The 22,583-nt window shown below is 33.2% G+C and overlaps 2 protein-coding genes across 4 annotated transcripts in view; both read right to left on the bottom strand.

Moving 5' to 3' along the window:
• Nucleotides 1-948: 948 nt before the first annotated feature.
• fam210b (family with sequence similarity 210 member B) lies at nt 949-9,691 on the bottom strand. Of its 2 annotated transcripts, none has more exons than XM_067373789.1 (3): nt 9,025-9,691; nt 4,210-4,376; nt 949-2,059 (listed from the first exon to the last, which is right to left on the bottom strand). In XM_067373789.1, the coding sequence occupies exons 1-3, from the start codon at nt 9,409-9,411 to the stop codon at nt 1,843-1,845; spliced, it is 771 nt and encodes a 256-aa protein (XP_067229890.1). In that variant the 5' UTR covers nt 9,412-9,691; the 3' UTR covers nt 949-1,842. The 2 variants fall into 2 exon arrangements, with proteins under 2 accessions (XP_067229890.1, XP_067229888.1); XM_067373787.1 differs by having other exon boundaries at nt 4,210-4,379; nt 9,025-9,688.
• A 5,663-nt stretch (nt 9,692-15,354) lies between these two features.
• ppp1r16b (protein phosphatase 1, regulatory subunit 16B) overlaps nt 15,355-22,583 on the bottom strand; it is a 56,232-nt gene continuing 49,003 nt past the window's right edge. The window contains exons 7-11 of one of the 2 annotated variants that reach the window (XM_067373194.1): nt 21,540-21,665; nt 21,254-21,329; nt 18,150-18,279; nt 17,065-17,203; nt 15,355-16,995 (exon numbers count right to left, since the gene is read on the bottom strand). In XM_067373194.1, the coding sequence (XP_067229295.1) occupies nt 16,600-16,995; nt 17,065-17,203; nt 18,150-18,279; nt 21,254-21,329; nt 21,540-21,665 (867 nt within the window). In that variant the 3' untranslated portion in view covers nt 15,355-16,599. Of the gene's footprint in view, nt 17,204-18,149; nt 18,280-21,253; nt 21,330-21,539; nt 21,666-22,583 lie in introns of both variants that reach the window. The other variant, XM_067373193.1, reaches the window with a different exon arrangement.

Here is a 22,583-nt window from a genome sequence, read left to right as displayed (position 1 = left end):
ATGTATGTATGTATGTATGTATGTGTGTGTGTATGTATGTATGCATGTATGTGTATGTATGTATGTGTGTGTGTATGTATGTATGTATGTATGTATGTGTGTGTGTATGTATGTATGTATGTATGTGTGTGTGTGTATGTATGTATGCATGTATGTGTATGTATGTATGCGTGTGTGTGTGTATGTATGTATGTATGTGTGTGTTTGTATGTATATGAATGTATGTATTATGTATTTACTTATTTTGAAATTGAATGTCTCACATTTGATGAAGTTTCCATCATTCTTTTACTGTGAAGCTGCTTTGAAACAATCTGTACTGTATAAAGTGCTGTAAAAATGAAAAATATTTGAGCTCATACTTAGAGTGCAATAAAGCAAGCTCAATATTGTAAATAAATATACTGAATATACTTATAAGATGAGCATAATTGAACTTGAGTGATTAAATCAGTATTAACTATGATGTATAATGTTCATTTATATAATAAATATGCTAAACTGATATCATCTTTCAGAAGTGAATATTACAGTGCTTTTCTAGGACAAACATTCATTTTTGATTCATCACAGAGGAATAATAATCAGACACAGAATCATGGTGATTGTTCTGATCCAACACTGACACCTGCTGACGACTGACGGAACTGCGCCTCAGACACATGAAGCTGTTGAAACATTTCTGTGGGCAGTGAAACCATTTCAATTGAGATTTTTTGTCAGTTGTTTTTGAATGTAGCAGTTGTATGTTTCACTGAAAAAAAGTCATTTTTGTGAGAACTTTACTATACACGGGTATAGTTTGTTTTTGCACAGTATCAACATCAGTTTTTAATACACTGCAGGAATATTAATATCAGGTGAGAGCACTAGAGGGCGCTGCTGATATAGACAAACAGACTGTGTGTTCTTGTAGTTTATGATCATATGCTCAAAAAGCATTTACGTAAAAATCACAACCTAGTTAGTCCTCATTGGGCAAATATTTTATTTTATAATTAGATGTAGTCAAATATAACATTGTCTATACAACATTACACAATCAATCTTTCAATATAATCAACAGTCACAAAAATGTCCTGAAAAATCCTCAAAAGCCCATTTGATTGAGGCAGTATTAGTGTGAACTAAATCAAAGCACTGCCTTCGCTAACAGCTTAATTTACAAAAAACACAGTTGATAAAATTAACACTTCATTTAAGGATTGCAGAGCTTAAAACTAAAGAACATTCATAAAGACCTGATCGTCCAAACGAGGCACTCGAAGTTCATCATGATTCACTGGAAAACATCACGTTCTTCCTCAGTGTTTCTGTCTCGTTTTCCAGCACAAATATTGAAACATTCTTAAATAAAGAAACATTTACTGGAGAAGAGAAATGACTGAAGATATTGAGTCTTCAAATCAGTTTGTGCTTAAAACGAGATGTTCCCTTTGAATTAAGTTTATTTTGACAGATATTTGTTCTTGTTTTAAACACAAACTCACTTCATTTTGATCAAACGTTTCATTTTGCTTCTCCAGTAAATGTACCGTGATTTAAGAATGTTTCGATATTTGAGCTGGAAAACAACAGAAATATGAGGAAAGACGGGATGTTTTTCAGTGTAAGAGTTGGTCGTGTAAACATGCATGTACATATGTATGTAAATGTACACACAGCAAAGCAGAATCTGACGTCACCATCACCCGTCCAAATGAGGTACTGCAGAATCAGCAAATGCACTGATGCGTTTGTCAGAGGGGAATAAGTTATTGTAGTGAGTTCACGATCAACTAAATGCTCTGATAAGACATCTAGAGAAGCTTATGAATGTGTGGTGAGTTCTGGAGCTGAGGCTCACGGGCCGGATGTTCTGGCTTTGAAGAGTCCCGTCTTCCTGAGGTGTCGCACGATGAGCGGCACCGACACCAGCGTGATGCTGATGCGCAGCGGGGCGAAGAGCTTGTGCACGGCGTACGCCAGAACAAACGTGCTCGTGCCGGTGGCTAACTTCGACTGAACCAGAGCCTCGCTGAAGCCCAGTCTGCACAACAGAGCCGTCATGTCCAACCCGCTGAAAACACAAAAACAAGATATCAATAGCTGCAGTCATTTATATACTGTTATGATCGGTAGGACCAGTTCTTCAATACTTGGGTCACTTTTTCAGAACTCTTCTAAATAAATTCAATGATGACGTCTTTCAAATTACATGAAAAAATTAAAAATAAAAAAAATACCAAAATGTACAGACACAAAATACTCAAAAAAACTTAAAAAAATACTGACACAAAATTATCAATAATAATAATAATAATAATAATAATAATGCTCAAAAATACTGATAAAAAACACTAAAAAACTTTTTTAAAAAATGCTGATTCAAACGGATTCCAAATTGATCCAAAATATTAAAAAAAATACTGGTACAAAATCCTCAAAAATACTGATACCAAATCCTCCAAAAATACAAAAAAAATTGATACAAATAAAATATTATTAATATACTAAAAATACTGATACAAAAAAAGGATACAAAATCCTCAAAATACTGATACACAATATTAAAATGATACAAAATCCTAAAACACCAAAAATACTAAAACAAAAATAAAATCAGTAGAAACACTGATACAAAAAAACATACAAAATACTCAAAAAATATTCATACAAAGTACTCAAAAAAAAAATTACGGACACAAAATCCTCCAAAAAACCCCACCAAAAATAATAAAAAAAAGATAATTACACACACAAAAAAAGTCACTAAAAATACTGATACAAAAAAACTGATACAAAATACTCAAAATGCTGATCCAAAATAATAAGAAACATTTTGATACAAAATCCTCCAAACACACCAAAAATACAAAAAAGGATACAAATTACAAAAAATAAAAAACACTAAAAATACAGATACAAAATAAAAATAAAAAATACTGATACAAAGTACTCAAAAAATACTAATAAAAAAATACTCAAAATGCTGATACAAAATACTCAAAAAAACACCAAAAATACTAAAAATTTATACAAATTACAAAAAAAAAAAATCACTAAAAATACTGATAAAAATTAAAAAAAAAAAAAAATACTGATACAAAGTGCTCAAAAATACTGATTAAAAACAATACTCAAAATACTGATATAAAATACTCAAAAAAACACCAAAAATACTAAAAATTTATACAAATTACAAAAAAAAAATCACTAAAATACTGATAGAAAATACTAAAATGATGATGCAAAATCCTCCAAAAACACAAAAAAATACAAAAAAAGATACAAATTACAAAAAAATAAAAATCACTAAAAATACTGATAAAAATTAAAAAAAAAAAAAATACTGATACAAAGTGCTCAAAAAATACTGATAAAAAAATACTCAAAATGCTGATATAAAATACTCAAAAAAACCCACCAAAAATACTAAAAATTGATACAAATTACCAAAAAAAAAAAAAATCACTAAAATACTGATACAAAATACAAAAAAATATGATAAAGTACTCAAAAAAATCTGTTACAAAGTACTCAAAAAATACTGATAAGAAAATACTCAAAATACTGATACAAAATACTCAAAAAACCCTCCAAAAATACTAAAAATTGATACAAATTACAAAAAAATCAGTAAAAATACTGATACAAAATAATAAATATAATTAATATCCATTAATAAAAGTGCTGGTTAAGGTTAAACCTGAACAAACATTGGCAAATTTATATATCAGTCTATCACAAAGCAGAGTCAAATTTCTTTGTATAGGTTTTTCACAGCACACTTCATTTATAATATCTTAATAACTTCACGCCTCATAGTTGCATTTGTCAGATTAGAGCTGGACGATAATATAGTTGCATTTTGAAACGATATAAACAATCAAGCAGCAGATTTGCTATATAGTATATCTCGCTGTACAGTACTGTACTCTACTGTATGTATGAGAATAAAGCTGGATATATAACTATTACTGTCACCCTACAAGTGCTTTACTGCTTTAATAATAATCAGCATTTCTATTCTTCATGTAACATTTTATAAAGCTGTAGATGATTTACAGGTTTGACACATTAGTACAGATTCTGACTGAAGTTATCGTTGAATATTCCTTTAAAAATAACCTGGACTGAGCTGAATAACCACACTACTGTCTTTACAGCAGAATATCTGATGAAGATAAACCTGACTGTAGTTTGGTGAAATGAACACGTGAATCTCACCTGGACACAGCGAGGTAGAATATCCCCAGAGATATGAGGGAGATTCCGATGTGGAACGAGACGCCGACGGCACCGTATTCCTTAAACACCTTCCTGAGCTGCTGCGTCTTACTGGGCTTCCCGTCTGACCCTTGACCTTCAGCGCTGGACACAGACGTCACGTGATCCTGCTGACAGATTTAGAGAAGAAAGATTTCATAGATCTGACCGCTGAAAATGACTCTTAAAGACGCAGCAGCAGCATGCAAAGATTTAAAGTGAAAGCTGCCGAAAGGCCTCGATGGGAGGGGCTTCACACCGGTCCACAGCCAATCAGAACGCAGAAGCTCTAGAGTGACTCCTTCATGAGCCAATGACTGAAGTTCTTCAGAAGTAAACATCAGATGGAATGTAAGATCTAATTTTAGGTCTAATCGTCCAGTACAGTAGATTTGATGTGTGACTTGAGTTCAGAATCCAAACATCAATGAAAACGGTCTATTCACACACTAAATCAGTGTTTGTGTTCATCCTCATGTGACACCAGTTATTATGTTGACCTGTGAGCCAAAAACCTGACCTAATCCAACCAGCTCCAACAAACACAAAGAACACAAGCTTTCATTTCCATACAAAAAAGTGTGTGTGTGTGTGTGTGTGTGTGTGTGTGTGTGTGTGTGTGTGTGTGTGTGTGTGTGTGTGTGTGTGTAGGGCAACATGCCAATGTTCAAACAGACACAATGGTGTTTTGTGTGAGATAAGAATGTTTGAGGGCCTCAGACGACACACACACACACACACACACACACACACACACACACACACAACATCACAATCTACACACATTCATCTGGAGAAGCTGAGTGAGATGTTACAGACACATTATAATATATATAAAATTAATATATAAAATAAAAATCGAAGGTTAGCAGTTTTTTTATATGAAGTTTGCAACCCTGTCTTGGTATGCAGATTTTATGCGATTGTTATTTTCTAGTAATAAACATTACAATGCATTAGAATTTATCAAATTAAACAGTGTATTATAAAGTTAAAACCAAAGGGAGGGAAGCAGATGATGCGTGAAGGCCACGTGTGACCGTTCAAACACTCACTAATCCAACAAAACCTGTGGACACACGCCAGGCGCTCCACTGACCCCAGCAAACACTGGGAACAAATAACAGTCAAGGCCTGTGGGATCAGACTGAAAGTGAGATGCGTTATAAAACTAGAGTGTTATTGCCACAGTCACAGCCTGACACACACACACACACACACAGGAATACGGATACAAAATCATAAAAAAAATACTAATACAAAATACTCAAAAATACTTACAAAAATACTCCAAAAATACTGATAGGAATACTCAAAACATACTGATAGAAATACTCCAAAGTACAAAAATACTTATACAAAATCCTCAAAAAAGTACAGATGCAAAATACTCCAAAAATACCAAAAAATGCTGATACAAAATACTAAAAAAAATCCCAAAATGCCAAAAAGTACAGAAGCAAAATACTCAAATACCAAAATATCCTGATACAAAAATAAAATACTCAAAATATACTGATAGAAATACTCCAAAATACCAAAAAAAACTGATACAAAATACTCCAAAAATACAGAAAAGTAAATACAAAATACTCAATACTGATACAAAATACTGATATAAAAATACTCAAAAAATACCAAAAAGTACTGAAACAAAACTCAAATACCAAAATATAGTGATACAAATCCTCAAAAAAATACTAATAAAAAATACTCCAAAAATACCCCAAAAATACTGATACAAAATCCTCAAAAATACTGATAGAAATACTCCAAAATACCAAAAAATACTGATACAAAATCCTCAAAAATACTGATAAAAAACTCCAAAAATACCGAAAAGTAAATACAAAATACTCCAAAATACTGATACAAAAATACTACAAAAATACCAAAAAGTACTGAAACAAAATCCTCAAAAAAGTACAGATGCAAAATACTCAAAAATACTAAAAAAAATCCAAAAATACCAAAAAGTGCAGAAGCAAAATACTCAAATACCAAAATATACTGATACAAATCCTCAAAAAAATACTAATAAAAAATACTCCAAAAATACCCCAAAAATACTGATACAAAATCCTCAAAAATACTGATAGAAATACTCCAAAATACCAAAAAATACTGATACAAAATCCTCAAAAATACTGATAAAAAACTCCAAAAATACCGAAAAGTAAATACAAAATACTCCAAAATACTGATACAAAAATACTACAAAAATACCAAAAAGTACTGAAACAAATCCTCAAAAAATACTGATACAAAATACTCCAAAATACTGATAGAAATACTCAAAACACACTAATAGAAATACTCCAAAGTACAAAAATACTTAAACAAAATCCTCAAAAAAGTACAGATGCAAAATACTCAAAAATACTAAAAAAAATCCAAAAATACCAAAAAGTGCAGAAGCAAAATACTCAAATACCAAAATATACTGATACAAATCCTCAAAAAAATACTAATAAAAAATACTCCAAAAATACCCCAAAAATACTGATACAAAATCCTCAAAAATACTGATAGAAATACTCCAAAATACCAAAAAATACTGATACAAAATCCTCAAAAATACTGATAAAAAACTCCAAAAATACCGAAAAGTAAATACAAAATACTCCAAAATACTGATACAAAAATACTACAAAAATACCAAAAAGTACTGAAACAAATCCTCAAAAAATACTGATACAAAATACTCCAAAATACTAATAGAAATACTCCAAAGTACAAAAATACTGATACTGATTGTAAAAATACTGATTTTTTTCTGTGCTTCTAATATGTAAAGCTGCTTTGAAACAATTACCAATTGTAAAAGCGCTATATAAATAAATTTGACTTGACTTGACACAAAATCCTCAAAAAAGTACAGATGCAAAATACTCAAAAATACTAAAAAAAATCCAAAAATACCAAAAAGTAAATACAAAATACTCCAAAATACTGATACAAAAATACTACAAAAATACCAAAAAGTACTGAAACAAAATCCTCAAAAAAGTACAGATGCAAAATACTCAAAAATACTAAAAAAAATCCAAAAATACCAAAAAGTGCAGAAGCAAAATACTCAAATACCAAAATATACTGATACAAATCCTCAAAAAAATACTAATAAAAAATACTCCAAAAATACCCCAAAAATACTGATACAAAATCCTCAAAAATACTGATAGAAATACTCCAAAATACCAAAAAATACTGATACAAAATCCTCAAAAATACTGATAAAAAACTCCAAAAATACCGAAAAGTAAATACAAAATACTCCAAAATACTGATACAAAAATACTACAAAAATACCAAAAAGTACTGAAACAAATCCTCAAAAAATACTGATACAAAATACTCCAAAATACTGATAGAAATACTCAAAACACACTAATAGAAATACTCCAAAGTACAAAAATACTTAAACAAAATCCTCAAAAAAGTACAGATGCAAAATACTCAAAAATACTAAAAAAAATCCAAAAATACCAAAAAGTGCAGAAGCAAAATACTCAAATACCAAAATATACTGATACAAATCCTCAAAAAAATACTAATAAAAAATACTCCAAAAATACCCCAAAAATACTGATACAAAATCCTCAAAAATACTGATAGAAATACTCCAAAATACCAAAAAATACTGATAAAAAACTCCAAAAATACCGAAAAGTAAATACAAAATACTCAATACTGATACAAAATACTGATACAAAAATACTACAAAAATACCAAAAAGTACTGAAACAAATCCTCAAAAAATACTGATACAAAATACTCCAAAATACTAATAGAAATACTCCAAAGTACAAAAATACTGATACTGATTGTAAAAATACTGATTTTTTTCTGTGCTTCTAATATGTAAAGCTGCTTTGAAACAATTACCAATTGTAAAAGCGCTTTATAAATAAATTTGACTTGACTTGACTTGACACAAAATCCTCAAAAAAGTACAGATGCAAAATACTCAAAAATACTAAAAAAAATCCAAAAATACCAAAAAGTGCAGAAGCAAAATACTCAAATACCAAAATATACTGATACAAAATACTCACAAAAGTACATATGCAAAATATTCAAAAATACTGATAAAAATACTCCAAAAATACCAAAAAGTGCAGAAACAAAATACTCAAATATTAAAAAAAAATACTGATACAACATACAAAAAACTGATAAAATACTCAAAAACTATCAATAGATACAGATACAAAATACCAGATGCCCTGCTGACCCCAGCAAATCCTGGGAACAAATAACAGTGGAGGCCTGTGGGATAGAGTTGCTGCCACAGAGAGAGAAACAGCAGCGTCATCTCTGGATGATCTTCATTCTAGTTTGACATTCCAGTGAAAGTGAAAGAGGACAAACTTCATCAGCTGCTTATGCAGGACTTGTGAAACCTGGTGACAGACTGATCCACCTGACAGATGCATACAGCAGGATAATAGCATGATGGTCATCTATGATGCTCCGTGACACACGAACAGAGAAACACAGACAGAACAGAGAGTCTGTAGTAACTTCGAGGAAGATTTTCTGCATCAAGACAGAGGAAGTAAAAATAACAACACTGAAACGAGCCTGAAATATGATGACAAGAGCAACCACGTGACAGAACAAACAATGCAAAACAAACTCCTGCGGCTGTTTGGATACTATAAGAGCGGAAACTATGTGCGCCACGCCATAACCTGCTGAATAAACATTACTGAGCAATCAATAAATAATATTTAACAGCAATAACTGGTCAGTTTAATAACTCTGGCTTACCGATTGCACATTAGCGGCGCGTTCATCTCGCGTTTTCTCTGGCGTCGTGGACGATCGTCTCGCGTGTATCATGACAGCAGCTGGAGAACGAACCGACAGAAACGATTCGAGTTCGTTCGTCGAGTCTCTGTATTCTCGCGGCGCGTTCAAAGCAAACGCCGCCATTCGCGCGCGCGCGACGACATGAACCGACGACGATCCGAACGGAATCTCGTGCTCGAGTCCGAACGAACAGGGACGGAATAAAACAGCGGCTTTGCATGCGCTTAACCTCCGGTAAACCCGACAGCAGCGCATCGCGCGGTAATTACGCAATGAGCAGGACGCGTCGAGTTGCACGTTCAGACGCTGCAGCAACAAAGACGCTCCAGAAACGCTCCTAAACATCGTTCGACATGGACTGGAATAAAGCTGAATATGATCCGAGCGTGCAGACAGAGACGATCCCGCCCCAGCTGATCGGTGATCAGTCCGTGAAGACCCGCCTCCCTCCGACAACACACACGAGCTCGACTAATTCACTTTCAAAGCGAATTAAGATAAGCGTCACGCGCGCATAGTCTTGTGAAACTGTCCTTTGCTCTTTGAGGTCCAGCTGTGAAACAATCCCTGTCTGGACATGCTGAACACAGACAGAAATGCATGCGATCAGATCAGATTAAACTCACGAATCATCATGATTCAGATTCAGATCTTCCGTGCAGCAGCAGCACGAGCTCGTCCAGGATGTGGTGAAGAAACACCTGCTCATTTAAATAAGACAGATCAGTGATGATGACTGCAGGGATTATTATTATTATTCCACATGTAGGCTGCTTAAAGCTGGAAAAGTGCCATGAAAAACAAGCTCAGTTTACATCACAAACACTAACAAGTCAGTTCATGCATCTGCATATGAGAGTCATTCATGATTTGAGTCCCTCTGACCCTTTTTTCAGTGTATTTTATCTGTTGGGTCACTAAAATATATTTTCGTATTCATTGAAATGTCTCCTTTAATAATGTTTAAAAACACGACACACATTTGATCTTCATATTAGAAATTATTTAGTTTTTTTCAGTTGACTCCACCTGTTTTGTCACATTCCTCGAGGCCTTCTATGAAAGTGTTCTTGGGATATGAATAATAAAATGAGAATTTCAGTTTGTCATTCCCATAAATATCCATCTGTTTTTTTTCATAGTAAATTCATGATTATTCATTAAAATCACATTATTTAGTTCCGTAGCTCAGTAACCCCTCAACCCCGTTACACAAACCATAATGAACTGATGCTTATGTGACATCATTAATAGGAAGTGACATCATAGAAGTCTTCTGAACAACATTGTGAGCAAATCAGCACCTTCTTTAATAATTAGAACTAAATTATGTTGTGAAATTGTGTTTGTCGAGATTAACGACTCGTTACATCAATTAAAGACAGAAAACTATTACTTGTGAAAATTATCTTTGTTATTTCAACATTATTCATGATTTCTTAATATCATGCATGTCATGTGATCTCCATTTATTCACTAGATTTAGAGCAGTGGCCAAAACTCGAAAACTAAATTTTTATTATTTTTATTGTTTAGTTTATGAAAAAGTAATTTAAAGTTAGTTTTATGAAATGTTCACTGATTTTAGTCTTTGATCAGAAATGATGATGTTTTCTGTCACAAAAAGTGTCCATTTCAGGCTTTAGATGCAAAAGTGTGAGACTTTATGTAACTTTTATATTTGCAATGACTGAATTAGTGTGAGAGACGTCTGATTAATAGGAAAATGTTGATTTTATCACAAAAACATTTTATAATAATATTCAGAGAGCTCCCATAGTGTCCATAACTTAAAATAATGAGCAATAATAATAGGGATTTGATGCCTGAGATGGGAAAATATGTTTTTCTGGAAGTTAAATAAGTCATTAATGTTGTGGGGTGATCAGAAAAGTGATACATTTTAGTAAAGAATCTAAAAATGTGTAAGTCGTACTGGTTTCGTGGAATGACTCAAATGCATCTTAAATTAGCTACTTTAAAGATTTAAATTTTAAAACTTTTTCTGTAACTTCATGTGAGTTATGACCAATCTTGGAAATAATGTTTAAATCCGTTGCTTGCATGAGTAATTGACATGTCATCAAAACCAACGCGTTTTGTGTGGCATTTATGCACAGGAAACTTATGTTTAGATTTTGAAATGCTTTGACGTTTATAAGGAAATGACTAAAGATTCACAAGATGTTTTAAATGAGCATCATCATTATTTCTAATTGCTCATCTTGCTTCAAAAGCTTAAAATGTTCTTAAATGATTAAATAAAGGTAAAATAATAATAATTTTTAAATATTATTATTCCAAACTGAAATGGGGTCAGTAAGATGTGTTAATGTTTCTTCTGCTCACAAAAACTGCATTTATTTGATCAAAAATACAGTAAAAATTGTGAAATATTTTTACAATGTAAATCAGCTGTTTTCTATGTGAGTATATAGTAAAGTGTAATTTATTCCTGTGATCAAAGCTGAATTTTCAGCATCATTACTCCAGTCTTCAGTGTCACATGATCCTTCACTCTATTATCAATGTTGAAAAAAGTTTCATATTTTTGTCATACATTTTATTTTTCAGGATTCTAAAGTTCTATTATTTGAAATAGAATCTTTTGTAGCATATTTTTGATTATTATTTTTTTATTCAGCTTTGTGAATGACTGTATTTCCTCATCACACATGAGGAAATACAGTCATTTGCGCATTTTAATCAGTCATAAGTCCTTTATAACAAGTAATTTCCGCATTGTTATAAATGTCTTGCACAAGCAAACCTCTAAAAATTAGGCAATGTTTGAATCAGTTTAAACTTGTTGAGCAATAAAACAATCTTGATTGATGAAAGATTATAAGAACATTAGGTAGACATAAATATTCATGTATTAATATCTGAACTAATACTTCAACATGAACCATCACGTTCACATCGATGCTTTACTAAAGGAGAGCTGAAGCTCGCTGGATAAATGTCAAGTCATGCTGGAGTGCTGTAGGCGTTTCTCTACATTACGAGGGACTCGTCTGCTCGGGTGGAGTTCAGAAGATTGTTTCGCCATCAGGAATCGATGGAAACGGACTGATGGAGTCACACCCTCGTCTCACTCCTGCTTTATGAGATAGAGGGTGTTTTATAAAGACCGGTCCGTCAGAGAAAACACAGAAACACAAAGTGTTCATCCCCTACTGAGAGTCATTTTCTGAATTGTACAAGTCGAGAGGTTAATTTGAAATCAAAAAGGAAAATGAACATTATCTTTCTCCTCCTTCTGACCCTTTGTGACCTGTGATTGACCTGTGATTGACCTGTATTTACCAAGAATCACAGCCGGACCATAAGAGAGTAAACTGGAACATTATCAGGGCAGGAAATTTCGCACAACCTCTCAGGGACATTTCTGGCTCAGCATCAGCATCCACACCAGTAAGACCTTCGTTCATCTCCAGAACACAAATTAAGATATTTTTGATGAAATCTGATGGCTCCGTGAGGCCATTCAAACTCTCAAGATCCATTAATGTACAAAAAACATGTTTAAATCAGTTCATGTACAGTGGATCAATATTAATATTATAAAGCGACGAGAATATTTTTGTGCGCCAAAAAAAACAAAATAACGACTTATTTAGCGATGGCTGATTTCAAAACACTGCTTCAGAGCTTTACGAATCTTTTGTTTCGAATCAGTGTCAAGTCAAGTCAAATTTATTTATATAGCGCTTTTACAATTGGTAATTGTTTCAAAGCAGCTTTACATATTAGAAACACAGAAAAAAGGGAAGTGGTTAAAAATAAACTGTACAAGCAAGCGTGGTAATATGTAACATATACAAGATGGTGCTACATTAAGCCAGTGTCGGCTGACTTCCAGGGGTGGAAAAAACCCCCTAGGAGGGAAAAAACCCCTTGGAAGATATATATAATATATGTAAATGTATATGGAGATCAAAATCTGAATTATACATTTTATTATAGAGATTAAAAATAGATTATATATAAATATATGTAAGCGTGTGATTCGGATCTCCTATCAAACGGCTGAAATCACGTGACTTTGGCGCTCTGATTCACTGATTTGATTTGTAAAGCTCTGAAGCAGTGTTTTGAAATCGGCCCATATAGATATTGTTGAAAAGTCTTTATTTTGTTTTTTTAGCGCACAAAAAGTATTCTTATCGCTTTATAATATTACTCACACGAACTGTTTCAAATATGTTTTTAGACTTTGAGAGAGGAAATGGCCTCACTGAGCCATCGGATTTCATCAAAAATATCTTAATTTGTGTTCTGAAGATGAAGGTCTTATTGGTGTGGAACGACATGAGGGTGAGGAATTAATGACAGAATTTTCATTTCTGGGTGAAAAATTATTATTTTTTCATTACATGTTGCTCCAAGAACACATTAATATGCAAATTAGATACAGTGAATAGATACATTGTATTGAACGGGAAAATCCATGTATGACTATTTTACCCACATAAGTAAAATGGTATATCAATTAATTTTATATCTTTCATAACATAGTTGAGAATCATATTTATACAATCATGTGTTTTTAACCAAAACTAAAATTAATTGGTGATTAAAAAAAAAAAAAAAATCCCATTGTTTTTGCCTATACATGTAATTTCATGCCATATTATTTTTTAAACAAATTTAGTCCTGGGGCCAGTTGCATAAACCACGTAGACTAATCTTAATAGTTAAGACACTAATATTTTTCTTGAAGTGTGGTCCTAAATTTTGAAGTCTGCTACATAAAAAGGTAGAATTGCAAAAATATCATTGATTACCCTTTGGTTAACTGCAAGTTGGTCAAAATAGTTCTTAATAAGTTTATGCAGCTGGCCGCTGGAGTCCACTAGAGGACATACCGTAACATATCAATAAAATATAATTTTTCAAAAATTTTAATTAGTTTCTTATGCTCTAAACAATATAATAATGTGAAAAAATACTAAATTCACTTTAATTTCTGGGTCTCAGGAGGATATTGCTGAGAAAATGAAAGGCTTGTTCTATGAGACTGTTGATGTTTTACAGGGATTAAATAAGGAGTGGTGGATTTTTATCATTATAGAGTACTTGTGTACACACATATTTATGTTCAAACACCATGTTAAAGCATGACAGCTCTCGTTTAATGTGCAGTTAATCAAACTATTTAATAATAAAATATTTATATACACTACCATTCAAAAGATTGTTTTTGAAATGTTTTCAAAAGAAGTCTCTTCTACTCATCAAACCTGCGTTTATTTCAAAAATACAAAAAAATTTATATTGTAAAATATTATTACAATTTAAAATGTTAATATACTTTAAAGCATAATTTATTCCTGTGATCAAAGCTGAATTTTCAGCATCATTATCCTTCAGAAATCATTCTAATATGATGATTTATTACATATGTTTTGCTATTTGATGAATAAAAAGTAGCATTTATTCAAATTAAATCTTTTGTAACAATATACACTACTGTTCAAAAGTTTGGGGTCAGTATTTCTTTTTTTCTTTCTGGAAGAAATTAATACTTTTTATTCAGCATGGATTTATTAAATTGATATAAAGTGATAGTTAAAGATTTATATTGTTAGAATATATTTCTATTTTGAATAAATGCTGTTCTTTTTTTACTATTTATTCATCAATGAATCCTGAAAAAAGTCTCAGAGTTTCCAAAAAATATTAAGCAACACAACGTTTTCCAACTTTGATAATAAGTGAGAATCAAATCATCATATCAGAATGATTTCTGAAGGATCATGTGACACTGAAGACTGGAGTAACGATGCTGAAAATTCAAAAAAATATAGAAAACCATTATTTTAAATTGTAATAATATTTCACAATATTATTGTTTTTTCTGTATGAAATAAATGCATGCTTAATGAGCATAACAAACTAATTTCAAAAACATTAAAAGTAGTAATGTTTCCAAACTTTTTAATGTTAGTGCATATTTTTTAATATATGTTAATCTTTCATTTTTATGTGGTGTTTGATGTTTTTGTACGTTTCAGATGCGTTCAGGATCACACAGGAGGAATGATGGAAACAACAGACCGCATCTTTATTTACAGTAAGCACGTGTTTCGCTCTTCCTCATTGGTTGTTTACTGCTGACTCATTGTGGTTGGTTGTCTGCCAGTGGATTAATCAAACCGCTGATGACTCAATAATCACTTCCCTAAACGCCAGTGACAGAACAACAGGAGGAAAGAAATCAGACCGTTTTAGAAACTGAACAAAATATACAATTTATTGCAAATATGTTAATACAGTGATCAGTGTATTCCAGTAATTATAAAATCAGTAGTTGTGATGCTCTTTTCCCTTTATCGTGACGTGGAAGCAGAACACTTTTGTGGCCCTTTATAATCCGTCAGTGATTTTGGCCCCCGAACATCATTTCCATCGTCTGAAGGAAACACATTCCAGGGATTATTTACATTCTTGCCCTCCTCTGACGCATGAATGGGGCGAGTGTCGAGGAGCGGGAGGGGCTGCGAGAGTGGCGCTGGAACCTCATTGGTCCATCTTCCGGAAGACTTTGGCACCCAACATACGGAATAAATAATAACCCTCCCATCGCTCCGGACCCTTCATAGTGGGCATCATGTGCAGGATACGAAGGGCACTTTTCTTCATCTAACGCTCATATTTCACATTTCAAGACAATTTGTTGCAGCACAAATTTGATACATTATTTGAATTGGAATTGCATTTGGGGTTAAAATGCATTCAAATAACCAACAAAATAGGCCGTTCCTTTGATTTTATAGTGTGAAATGTGAGTTAGACGTTCAAATACTTCATCTGGTCATACAAAAATACTAAATACAGGCGTGTCTCGACTCATCTGTGCTCCGTAAGTCACTTCATCTCTCTGCAATGCAATAAATAATCTTATAGAAGTGTGGCTCTATGCACATATACAAATAAATACTGTACAGGAGAGCGGAGGGCCGCTGCCGCTCACAAGGGACACTGGGAAGGTTTATTCGTCTGTACAACAGCATGAATGTGAAAGCAGGTGGAATAAACGCTCCGATCGGAGGCTGGAAGTGAAAAAGAGAAGCGCAATCCACACATCTAACCTGGGAAGCCTGAATGAGATCATTTCCTTCCTCGTTTCAGAGGTTCCCATTCCTGCGCAGGGTTCAGAGAGGGTTCATCGGAAACTCCGCGTCTTCATAAAATCGGAGCGAAAGTCTGGGGATGAATTGCACGGCTGCTACTGCTTTCGTTTGGCCTCCATCGGCCAATCAGACGCACTCGGAATGGAGTGGGAGGGGAGGGGCCGTTTCTGCCATCCATCTTCCGGAAGACTTTGGCACTCATAATCGAGCTGGACAGACACCGAATGACGTGAATACGGAATAAATAACGACCCATAAATCCTCGTAGGGAGCATCAGGATCACGTTCACCTCTTCCTGAATGGGAACGAAATCGGAAAACCTGCAGAGCAACAAGTCTGGGGATGAACTGCACTGCTACCGCTTTAATCAACCCTCCATCGGACGCTTGGGATCTACGAGACGCAGCAGCAGCCGTGACTCTTGGGATCCTCGTCTTCGATTGGCTGCTTGAATCTCAAGAGGGGCGGGTCTCCGCTGGCCGGCGTGAAGTAAACCGCGCTGCCGTTGGACGACACCAGCGGCATTCTTGGATCCTCGGGATTGGCTTTGGTGGAGCCGTTGCCCATGTGACCGTTGAGGACGGGTTGAGGGAGGAGCTTGGCGGCGGCGCGCTGCTTTTTGAGTTCGGACAGCGTCTTAGGCTTGGACTCCTCGGTGGAGGCCGCGGGCTCGTGAGGGTCAGGGGTCGCGGGGTCACCGTTAGAAGCGGGCGCCGCTGGAGTGGAGATGCAGCCGTTCTGTCGCCCGCCGTCCTTCAGGATCCCTTGAGGGCCGTCATCAGGCTGCGTCTGCACAAACAGGAAGTCAAAACTTGTGTTCGTTTTGTTAACACACAACGCAGTTGACTCTGGACTCACCGAATGGCTGTTTTCCTGGTCCGACTCTCGCTCCCGCTCCTCTTCCTCTCTTCCTCCTCTCCATACGATGGCTTCGGTTTGATACTCCTTCCTGCAGAGATTGTGTCTGTCGGACAGACTCGCCCTCCGCACCACTTTCCTACAAACACGTTTAAAAAATATATATATATTTAAAAAAGCTAATAATTATTTAAAGGGTTAGTTCACCTAAAAATGAAAATAATGTCATGTCGTTCCACACCTGTAAGACCTTTGTTCATCTTCAGAACACAAATTAAGATATTTTTGATGAAATCCGATGGCTCAGTGAGGCCTGAGCAATGACATTTCCTCTCTCAAGATCCATTAATGTACTAAAAACATATTTAAATCAGTTCATGTGAGTACAGTGGTTCAATATTAACATTATAAAGCGACGAGAATATTTTTGGTTCGCCAAAAAAACAAAATAACGAATTATTTAGTGATGGCCGATTTCAAAACACTGCTTCAGGGAGCTTTGAATCAGCGGTTCGGAGCGCCAAAGTCACATGATTTCATCAGTTTGACGCGTGATCCGAATCATGATTCGACATAAAAGATTCATAACGCTCTGAAGCTTCCTGAAGCAGTGTTTTGAAAGTTTTGAAGTGGTTATTTATTTTTTTTGCCGCACCAAAAATATTTTTGTGGCTTTATAATATTAATATTGAGCCACTGTACTCACATGACCTGATTTAAATATGTTTTTAGTACATTAATGGATCTTGAGAGAGGAAATGTCATTGCTCAGGCCTCACCGAGCCATCGGATTTCATCAAAAATATCTTAATTTGTGTTCTGCAGATGAACCAAGGTCTTACAGGTGTGGAACGACATGACATTATTTTCATTTCTGGGTGAACTAACCCTTTAATGACTAAAATAGTGTTTGTTATTCCCTTAAATCCCTTTAAATCTTCTGTAATTCGTCTCATATCTGATGAAGTTTGCATCACTGATTCTGTTTATTTCAGTGAAGCTGCTTTGAAACATTCTTAAAGCTGTTACAGTGAGTGTTGTTGGTGTGCAGTGCTGCTGAGTGTCCAGCAGGTGTCAGCATGTACCCGCGGCTGCCGGCGCTGCTGGTTCGGCGGCACAGTGACGTCTTGTGCTTCAGCTGCGACTTCATGATGATGTCATGCTTGTGCTTCAACTCCAGCAGATGATTCCTGAACTCCTCATCCTCACACAGATCTGAACACACACACACACACACACACACACGACTGATTTATTCATGAATTTGTCCTGGTAGAAAAGAATCATGGGATTTCAGATCATTAATTCAGTATGTTCTAGGAACGTTTTGCAAATGCTCTTCCCATTAAGTTAAGAAAACGTTACTTTTTTGAACGTTCGAAATGTCCAGTTTTTTAAACATTTTAAAGATTATGCGGAAGATTCCATTCTTCAGACATTATGAAAATGTTCTCTGAACGTTCTGAAACAACGTCCAACATTCCGAACTAAAGATTCTGGCAACACTTTCTATGAAGATCATGCTTTTAATGAATCGTAGCTCCTTTTATACTTATTTATAAGCAAGTATTACTATTTTATAGACATGTTTATAAAGACTATATACCGCATTATAAGAACAGTTATAGTTACATTTATATTATTTTTTATAATAACTTATAAGTCATGCATTTTCCTTTTCAATGCATGTTCATAATTCATTAAGCATTAATTAGCCCGTTGTATGGTTCCATGAATGTATTTATAAAGGTGCAGCTTGCATTGCTAATGTTATATTATAGTTAAAATGACTTTTAATTCAGATTTATTTGTCAAATTAGTGAATATATTGTTATTAATAGCCGTGTTGTGTTCTTATAAATACTTATTGTGAGTAATAATCATTACTAATCTCTATAAATACATCATTGTTGGCTTTAAGTAAAGTGAAAACTTTATTTTCCTAAATCAAATGTTAAGAAATGTGCTCATTTTAAGCTTGTAAGTGTATGTGCGGACCTTAATAAATAAAATAACAAAAAAAATTTTAAAATCAAATTTAAGGTTTTTTAAGACCTGCACAAATAAAATGTATATATAATGGGTGGAGTAGGGCAATGTCTATAGTTACTGTACAAACATCATATAAAATGACTGTAAATAACATTTTATTTAAAGTTTTTTAAAATGATAAACCTCACATTTCTGCCTTTAACCATTTTTGTAAGAAAAGGTCAAAATTGTAAATGGTTATATTCGTATTAATTAATAATAAAAAAAAAAAAAAAAAAAAAAAAAAAATATATATATATATATATTTATATTTATTTATTTATTTATATAGTAATAATAATAATAATAATTTATTTTTTTCAGCTTGCACTGCTATAATGTTATATTATAGTTAAAATTATTTTTAATTCAGATTTATTTGTCAAATTAGTGAATATATTGTTATTAATAGCTGTGTTGTGTTCTTATAAATACTTATTGTGAGTAATAATCATTACTAATCTCTATAAATACATCATTGTTGGCTTTAAGTAAAGTGAAAACACTTTAATTTTCCTAAATCAAATGTTAAGAAATTAAAAGCATCACATTTTAAGCTTGTAAATGTAACTAATAAACAACAATTCCTGTAATGAAATAAAAAAATTGAAATCATTAATACAAACAGTTGAAAAAAGTATCTTTTTTTTAATGTTACATACTAGCAAAACGCTGCAACAATCATTTTAAAGTAATTCCAAACTGCACATACCATGCATGAGGAGATTTAACGAATCAAAATTACCATTCATGACCTCTAATGCAAACTTTAGCAATTAAAGACATATTAACTAGTTGATACAGCAAACAATTATAAATCAGTGTATAATGGATTATGAGCATGCACAAGGCAAATGCATGGCTTATAAGTAATTATAAAAATAATATAAATGTATCTTTAACTGTTCTTATAATGCAGTATAAAATCTTTATAAATATATTTATAGAATAGTAATACTTACTTATAAATTAGTATAATTGTGGCTATAAATCATTATAAGCATGTTCTTCATAGAAAGTGTTATCAAGATTCTCTCAGTGTTTTTAAATCAGTGCACGTTTAATTAACTAATTGGTTATTTTATTTAAATTCTGTCATTAATTACCCTCATGTCCGAGTTCATCAATTCAATCTGTTCATCATATAAAGCGAAAATGTTAACCAAACCACTCGATTTTATGTACTTTCTAAAGCATTAAAGTGGTAGTTTCAGATGGAGAGTACAGAACAGGCTCAGATTTTATTAAAAATATCTTCATTTGTGTTCTGAACGAACGTCTTGCGGGGTTGGAACAACATGAAGCTGAGTACTTGATGACAGAATCTTCATTTTTGGGTAAACTAACCCTTTAAACAAGTTCATGCTTAACTGAATACATGACATTAACTAACCACATAACATGCTATATATAGCTGTAAATCACTGTCATATGGACGTTACTTTGACACACCCGCTATATAAATAAACCCGATCTGAATTGAAATGGTCACTATGACTACTGACCGTAATAAAAATGGCCTTAAAGGACAATATTATTTTTATGGCGACATAAACCTTCACAGATGAGCAGACGCTCAGGAGTCTCCAGCTGGAGCCAGAAAACAAAAACATTCACTCACAACATTTAGATAAAAGTAGATTCATAATAATAATAAATAAAATTGAAAAATTAATGTAATATTTGTCCAGTCTTCATCTACATTATAGTCAAATGAAATCAAAATGTTTATTTTTTATGAAATATTGCAGTGTTTATTATAAATGATTTATCATTATTGTTTTAAATTCATGTTAATGTTGAATCAGAATATCTTCTCCTCCCTCTTTCAGCATCTCTTCTCTGATTATGAGGGTGGGGCAACCTGTCACTCACATGAGATCCACCAATAGCAAACCACAACCATCCAAATAAAAAAATCAAGCCCCGCCCTACATTTGTTCTTGTTTGCAAAGCATTTCTCTCAATATACGTCACTATAGAGAAGAAAAGACTTGCGAAACTTACGTTTAGGCTAATCTACAATACTCAAATCAATATGAGTGTGTGTTTATGGATCTGGTGTAATAATGAGCAGGATCTTGTTCAGTTATCGTAATCTTCACGTCCTGTCAGGCTGATTATTTAGTGATAATGAGCATCATCTCAGAGTTTGTACCTATGGGCGTCTCCTCCATGTACGTCTTGGCGTTTAGATTGGCACCGTGAGAAACCAGCAGCTCCGCCACATGGACCTGCGGGAGGAGATCATATTAATATTCATTAGCATTATTATTATTATTAGTGATAAATCACCATATGTGTCATATTGAGTGTGTTATTTGATATTTATTTGTGGATACCAGGGTTATTAACGTTAACTAACAATATAGATTTTAGTTAGTTTATTTTTTTTTAGACAAAAATTATAGATTTATAATAATATTTATGAATTAAACTCGCACCTGTCCCCAGCAAGCAGCGGCGTGTAATGGCGTCCAGCCGTCAGAATCCCTCATGTCAGTTCTGGCTCCGCCCTCTAACAGCATCTCTGCGGTCTGGGCGTAACCGTTCGCCGCGGCAACGTGCAGCTGGAAACACACACACACACACACACACACACACACACACACACACACACACACACCGATAAACATATAATGACCCTGATGCGAACATCATCAATGTAGAACTGCAAGAAGCCTGCAAGATCTTATTTACATAATAATAATAATAATAATTAGACATGCATGTGCAACTACTACAAATGAAACTTTATTATCCATCAGGACTGGCACTAAAATATAATAACGTTTGTATGTGCGGACCATAATAAATAAAATAACTAAACCAAACAGGGTTTTTAAAATCAAATTTAAGGTTCTTTTAAGATCTGAACAAATAAAATGTATATATAATAAAAAAAAATATTTTTTTTTAAAAAGTTTTTTAAAATGATAAACCTTTACATTTTTTTAAGAAAAGGTCAAAATTATAAATGGTTATATTCGTATTAATTAAAAAAAAAAAAATAAATAAATATATATATATATATATATATATATATATATATATATATATATATATATATATATATATATATAGTAATAATAATAATTTTTATTTTTATAGCAACTTCCAAAGCTCAAGGTCACTAATAATGACAAATATTATTAAAGATTTTCTAATAATCATCATTTTTGTCCAGATTATGAACATAAGAGAGAACCAACCAAACATTAATAACAGATTATGTTGTAGTCAATGTTTGCTTTTTCCTGTCAACTTTTTATGCTTTTTTTTTAGACAGTAAAATAAAACCTGTATCTGTAGTTTTGACTTTTTTGCCAAATAATTTTGCCAGATAAATACCTTAACCAAGTTTAGTGTACTGTTCTTCCTTCATATTTAAAATGTTTAAAAATATAAAATATATCCTTATATTTTGATGGTTTAATCAAACTTGTAGGGTCATTTAAAACAAATATCCCATCCGGATGTCACTTTTG

The sequence above is a fragment of the Chanodichthys erythropterus genome, chromosome 21, assembly GCF_024489055.1.
Source record: "Chanodichthys erythropterus isolate Z2021 chromosome 21, ASM2448905v1, whole genome shotgun sequence".
NCBI classification, from domain to species: Eukaryota; Metazoa; Chordata; class Actinopteri; order Cypriniformes; family Xenocyprididae; genus Chanodichthys; species Chanodichthys erythropterus.
This window is presented reverse-complemented; position numbering and strand designations above follow the sequence as displayed.